The sequence below is a fragment of the Myxine glutinosa genome, chromosome 7 (genome assembly GCF_964187855.1).
Source record: "Myxine glutinosa chromosome 7, kmMyxGlut1.1, whole genome shotgun sequence".
NCBI classification, from domain to species: domain Eukaryota; kingdom Metazoa; phylum Chordata; class Myxini; order Myxiniformes; family Myxinidae; genus Myxine; species Myxine glutinosa.
In genome coordinates this window covers 92,779,929-92,787,216 of record NC_136267.1, presented here as the reverse complement: position 1 = coordinate 92,787,216, position 7,288 = coordinate 92,779,929, and the positions used below count along the sequence as shown (strand labels likewise).

At 46.5% G+C, this 7,288-nt stretch overlaps 1 protein-coding gene across 1 annotated transcript in view; it reads right to left on the bottom strand.

The window, feature by feature from the left end:
• Positions 1-2,621: 2,621 nt before the first annotated feature.
• LOC144893075 (uncharacterized) overlaps positions 2,622-7,288 on the bottom strand; it is a 14,270-nt gene continuing 9,603 nt past the window's right edge. Inside the window, exon 4 of the mRNA XM_078782705.1 lies at positions 2,622-2,633. Within this exon, the coding sequence (XP_078638831.1) occupies positions 2,622-2,633 (12 nt within the window). The remainder of the gene's footprint in view (positions 2,634-7,288) is intronic.

The following is a 7,288-nucleotide window of genomic DNA, read 5'->3' as shown; positions in this document are numbered from 1 at the left end:
CTCAAGGTCATTTTCCATCTTTGTTGTTTTGCATACATAGTCGAGGCTCGTGGAAGAACGAGTACAGTAGCATCACCTTCATCAACCATCCTTGCTGCTTGTATGTGGCATAAGCAAAAATCACTTCCACTTCGCTGCAAAGCTCAGTGTTGGACACTTTGGTTTGAACATCCGCTTATAATGAGTGAGATGAAACATTTTTTAAATTCATACAGCCCAGTGGTATAGGAGTGCATAAGAAGTCAAACAAACACAAACAAAAAGCAAGCGTTACGCCTAGGTCCCCCGTCGGTGAAGTGATGCGAGTTGACAAAGTGGAAGACGCAAGTCGGCCATCTTGGATTTGGAATTGGCGACCCAATTTTCAATGGCGTTCGTCCTTATACGTAGACACACCCACACACTACATTAGACGTTAGTAGTTCGTTTATTTTTCAAGATATTTCGCTCACAAGTTTCAGACATATATATGGTGGCGGCCATCTTGGATTTTGACGTGGCGACCCAATTTTCAATAGCGTTCTTCCTTATGCCGAGATACACCCACACACCAAATTAGAAGTTCGTACTTCGCTTATTTTTCAAGATATTCCGCTCACAAGGTTCAGACATACATGGCGGTGGCCATCTTGGATTTTGACGTGGCGACCCAATTTTCAATGGCGTTCGTCCTTATACGTAGACACACCCACACACTAGATTAGACGTTAGTAGTTCGTTTATTTTTCAAGATATTTCGCTCACAAGTTTCAGACACATATATGGTGGCGGCCATCTTGGATTTTGACGTGGCGACCCAATTTTCAATAGCATTCTTCCTTATGCCGAGATACACCCACACACCAAATTAGAAGTTCGTACTTCGCTTATTTTACAAGATATTCCGCTCACAAGTTTCAGACATACATGCGTCAGACATACATGGCGGCGGCCATCTTGAATTTTGACGTGGGTTGCACCCACACACCAAATTCGAATGCGGTCCTTCGCTTACACACGAACGTACGCCCGCACGGCCGGACAGACAGACTGACGGACGGACATGAACGGAGGGGAAAACCATAATCCCCCTTTCGCTCCGCGGTGCGACGGGGGACAACAACCAGGACTCTTCCTAGAGATGGCCGCCCGGCCAAATTGAGCAACCGGGGGAGAAGGGCCTTGGTAAGAGAGGTGACCAAGAACCCGATGGTCACTCTGGCTGAGCTCCAGAGATCCTGTGTGGATATGGGAGAAGCTTCCAGAAGGACAACCATCACTGCAACACCACCGATCTGGGCTTTATGGCAGAGTGGCCAGACGGAAGCCTCTTCTCAGTGAAAGACACATGAAAGCCCGCTTGGAATTTGCAAAAAAGCACCGAAAGGACTCTCAGACTGTGAGAAACAAGATTCTGTGGGCTTTCATGTGTCTTTCACTGAGGAGAGGCTTCCGTTATAGAGGCCACTGTGCTCTTGGGAACCTTCAATGCAGCAGAATTTTTTTTGTTCGCTTCCCCAGATCTGTGCCTCGACACAATCCTGTCTCTGAGCTCTGCAGGCAGTTCCTTCGACCTCATGGCTTGGTTTTTGCTATGATATGCATTGTCAGCTGTGAGACCTTATAAAGACAGGTGTGTGCCTTTCCAAATCATGTCCAAGCAATTGAATTTACCACAGGTGGACTCCAATCAAGGTGTAGAAACATCTCAAAGATGATCAAGATAAATGGGAGACACCTGAGCTAAATTTCAAGTGTCATATCAAAGGGTCTGAATACTTATGTAAATGCAATATTTCAGTTTTTTCTTTTTAATAAATTTGCAAAATTTTCTAAAATCCTGTTTTCTCTTTGTCATTATGGGGTATTGAGTGCAGATTGATGAGGGAAAAAATGAATTTAAACGATTTCAGCATAAGGCTGCAACATAACAAAATGTGAAAAAAGTGAAGGGGTCTGAATACTTTCTGAATGCACTGTATTTTCGGCACCGAACGCAACATTACGCACTGGGCTTCACTCAAGCTATCTCCACCCATGTCTGTATCTGTGCTCCCTTGGTTTGCTGACGCTCCTAGCTGCTCGCAAGATCTAGCAGACAGGTGGTTTGTAGCAACCGGTTGTTGTTGGATGCGCATGCCAACCCATGCCATAATATTCATCCTGCATAGTTCCCACAAGCACAACATGGACTCGAGAGCTGATACACTGCAGTTGAGTTCCCTTGGGATCCAAATTCCCTAAGGATCTTTGCTAACTCTCAACATGTACTCATCTGGACTCTGCACAAACTCTGAGACAAGTATTCAAATCCTCACTCACCTCTAAACAAGCCATTTGATTCAGCAGACATTCCAACCCCTCATTGAGAAACTCTCAAGTTGGATCCACTCTCATCTTCCCCTTTGTGTTTCATTCGCTCGTGCCTTCGCATGTGGGTTGTGGTTGTTTAGCACCAGGCAGTTCCCTCGAATAAGCCATGCAGACAGCCGATCAATCTCCGAAGAGCACCCCAGACATCCGCTGCATCAAAGATGGTGTAGCCCACCTTCGTGAAGCCACACGGTTTGTTTTATCCGGATCTGGATTCTCACCCGACTGGTGTTTTGTTTTAGTGGACTCGGATTTTGAATGGTTCATTGCTAGATATCCAACTGCAAAATGTGGAGAATGGAAATAAGGTATCAGAGAGGTTAGCAAGGTCCAAGCGCTAATAAGGGGGCACGGAGTGGAAAGAGGTTGTGTATTGTGGGTTTGTGGATCTGGATAAAGTACAGAATTGGGGCCCTCGGCAGGTAATGTGTTCATGTAATTGTAATGTAATGGTGAGCAGAATGTGAAAATAAGTAACGGTGAGCAATAAAGGATGTGGATGTCTAGGATATGGCAGGCAAGGAGTAGAAAGAAGCAGGAGGGAAATTTCAAATACTTGGGTTCAACTTTGGTAGGGGAAGTTGCTGTGATGATTTATGTGTGAGGGAGACACAGATAGAGCAGAGTGGGGGAGTATTTGTGCGGTGATACATTATCAAAACCAGAAAGTTCATAGAACACCTTACCTCATACAGTGTTGAAATAAACAATTCAATTTAAATAAAATTATGATTTTAAAGGGGTAAAAAACAAGACGGTTAGTCGAACAACGGCAAAGCTGGGCTTGTTTGATACTTTCGTTGAAGAAGATAGTATGACCTGGGTGGGGATACCAGTTGCCAAATAATGTAGGTATTAAATTTTTTTGACTTCAGGCTTGGACAGCCGGTTCGTAAATGACTTGGATAACAAAAATAGGCGAAGGGCAAACGATGAACCAATAAATTCCACATTCCTGTGCCACCTTCAGTCGAACAACAGGCATTGACAACACGTTCTCTATGTTTTCATTCCAAACAACATCATTCATCATTCCAATCACAAATAATACGATGGTATTAATGTCAAAATATAATATTAAATCATGAATGCATTGAGATATTAAAACCAGCGAATCGTTATCATCTGTTCACTTCCGGATTCGGGAGCAATATCCGTGTCGATCCCATTTCAAAATCATAATTGTATTGAGGAATTTCTGAAACCTCCTACCTACCTTACGACACCCGCTGGGACCCCAAAACGTTCCACAGAAGGTTATTATATTTCGTTTTAGTAAAATATGCAACTGTAATGGTTACTAAACACTGTCCCCCTGTCATGTGACCAGATCCTCATTTCTGATTGGTGTACATATGCGGGGACATACGGACAGACAAAGGCTGTTCCAGACGGCATTGTCCTACGGGCTATGCTGTAAATATCCAGGATAGTGCCATTCCAGAATATCCAGAAGGATAGGATAGTGCAATGTGCCTTTCATGCAATGTCTTATACACCACCTTATTTAACGTGTCCAACCAAGTGCTGCAAAACTGGAGGTTTTTGGAAGGGAAAAAGCGATTTGTCTTTTACAGTGTTCAAGTAAATAATTAAATTGAAATAAAAAAAGATTTTATATAAATTTACGAGAAGAGCCTACCCAGCACTTCGCTGGTGGACCAATTAGTCGTTACGTCTCTTGCTGCTCGAAATGGGTGGGGAGGGTAACAGAAGAGCAGGTAGGTAGGGGAGGGGGTAGGAGGTGAGGAGAAGGGGTGGGAGGGGAGCGGGAAGGGGGTGGGCGGAGATATACTGCATATACATATTTTAGGGGGGGGGGCTTTTATAGGCCCCCTCCTTTTGGGGGTGGTAGAAGGGAAGGAGATCAAATTTACCCATGCAAAGAGTGCTTTAAATCCTGCGTTGCCCAGGCAAAGGAAAAATGATGATACCCTCTGCCAACACCATGAGGTGGCACTACACGGTACACATTTACAAAGAGAATGTATGCCTCTCCACCCTGGCACCCACACCACTGCATGAGGCTGCAGGCACATCGCCTACGTTGACCCTCCTCCCCAAAAATATATTGTTGCGGTTTTGAGAACCCACACAGGTAACATCATTAAAGGTTAAAGGTTGCACCCCATAGTTAGGCCACATACAACACGTAGGTCACCTAAGAACGTTAGTTATTTCATAGTATGTGTTTAGGATAAGGCCATTTCCAATAGTTGCATCTACGTTGTGTAAAACAAATAAGAGTAGGTCCCGTTCCATTGTGCCTCCACCCTCCAAATTCCACTTCGTTGGGCAGAATCCGTCCCGCGCCCCATTTGACAACTCGCAGTTTGTTACGCTTGGGATGCTCGCACTTTGGGATGCTAGCAGTTTGTTACGCTTTGGCTGCCAGCAGCGTTTGCTGCTCTTGGTTTGCTGGTTTGCTGGAACTAGCCCAGCCACGTGGTAAGGCCCAAAAAGGGGGTGGAGCGCCAGCGAGGCTGAGATCGGATCGGCAGCAGGAGGGACGGTAAGGGCCACCAGCCAATCAGGGCTGAGGCGACATTGCCTGACAGGGTGTGGCTAGAGATTTGAGAGGGTTCGCGAAGCGGCGCTATATAACCGCGAGCGCAAAACCCTCTGAAGGACTTACGCGGAGAAGGACTTACACAGCAGCGCTCATTACAAAGGTACTGGCGAAGGACTGGCGCGCGGCATGCATTGCAGAGGACTGCAGCGTTGAGGAATATTGTGGAAGGCGCCCGTATTGAAGGGTTTACGTGGCATTGCGGAGGACTTGGGGAAGTGGCGTATTGTACCCAGCGATACCGGGAGCGCGTATAAAGGCGCCGGTACAACTATTACATACGCAGTATAATCGCCCAGCTTACCTTTCCCCGATATAATTGTCCGCTTCGCGCCAACGCCACGCAGAGAGCTCGTCTACCATCACCAGCTGCTTCGTGGTACGAGTCCGGGACCGGAGCGAGCTGTGGACGCCATCGGTGGACCCTCAACCCGACCATCTACAAACCCCGTGTGAGTGAGTCTGAGTGCGAATGGGCCCGTGTCCAGGGGATAAGTATAAGACTGTATAACGCTACCCTGTGTATGCTGCTGTGCTGACTGTGCTGACTCTGCGCGTGAAAAAGCTGAATGCCTCAACTCTGTATTTGCCTCTAAATCTTGTGTCCCAAACCCATCCCTCTCTGTACCCACCGTACCCAGTCGTACCCAGCTGCTCCTGGACTCTGTGTCCTTTCCTCCTGACAAGGTGGAAAAGTTTCTGTCAACCCTCGACTCTGATTCTGCAACTGGACCTGACGGCATCAGCCCATGGGTCCTAAAATCTTGTTCTTCCGCTCTTTCACTACCTCTCTCTGTTCTCTTCACACTCTCTTTTGCTCAAGGTCATCTGCCATCTGCTTGGAAATCTGCCAACATCACCGCTTTGCACAAAAAAGGTGCAAAAACAGATCCCAGCAACTACAGACCAATCAGCCTTCTCTCAATTTATCAGTAAAGTCATGGAATCCATCATTGCTTCAGATATGAAATCTTTCCTCTTCTCCAATGGCTTGATCTCTGATCATCAATTTGGTTTCAGACCTGGTCACTCTACTCTGGACATGCTGCTTCTGCTTTCTCAGCAATGGATGGAGGTCCTCAATGCCAAACAGGAAATTCGAGCTGTCTCCCTTGACATATCACGTGCCTTCGATACGGTCTGGCACCCCGCCCTGCTCACCAAACTCTCCTCTGTTGGTATCCATGGAAATCTCCACGCATGGCTGGCGGACTTCCTCTCTAGTCGTAGTCAACGTGTGGCGCTGAATGGGTTTCTCTCATCTCCTCTTCCTGTTCAGGCTGGAGTTCCCCAAGGCAGTGTTCTGGGCCCTGTGCAGACTCGAGTCTGGTCTTCATCTGGTCTGGTCTTCTGGTCTTCATCATCTTACTGGTCTTCATCAATGATCTCCCCGACTCTCTTGAAAATCCTCTCTATCTCTTTGCTGATGACTCTACTCTCTGTCGCTCCATTCTTCATCCCTCAGATCGACAGTCTGCAGCCTCCTCACTCTCTGCAGACCTGGACAAAATCACAGACTGGGCAAACAAGTGGAACATGTCTTTCAATCCTGACAAATCTCACACTCTTACAATGTCTCTCCGAAAAGACCGACTGGACAACCCTCCCATCTACTTTCTGAATAATCCTCCCCAAGAAGTTCTGTCACTCAAACTTTTGGGTCTCACTATCTGCCATTAGTGGGGCGGCTTAGCCTAAATATTCAAAAGAATTGTGCATTTTGTGAAACAAGCACCAAATTTGGCACAAATGTACATTAATATGTTGCGAACATTTTCAGATATTGGGCCACTTGAAATTCCGTAATTTTTTTTTTCAAATTTTTTCAAATTTCGTAATTTCAAATTTTTCGGGTGACACCGTCACAATTTAGGTCTTCGAGGCCGGCCGATAGGCAAAGTGTGACCGGAAGGGACGAGGTTCTCCTGACCATGTGGCCCTCGATCTGGGAAGCGAGAGGCGTTCCATTAGTGGACGCGCCCCTCACGCCCGACTTTTGGGCGGCCCCGGCAGGCCGTTTGTTTTGACGTTCCGTGACAGGCCCCGCACCCCCACCTCCGGGCCGACCGGAAGCTTGTGCTGAGTACATCATACCTGAACAACTCAGTGAGGCAGAACACAGCAGTGCACACCAGGGTGACCCCTTCAGTGCATAAACCAATTAACCTGTCCACTGCAGGGCATATAGAAATGAAGTTATTTTCTGCATATAATAATAATATAAGTTCAGTTCTATATAACAATTTCTGTTATCACCACTACCACTACAACTACCACTACTACAAGCTTTGTCTGGAATTTTGTGGACTAACAGACAAACAGACATACAGACAAGCTGGGATCAAAACATTACCTCCTTCCACCATT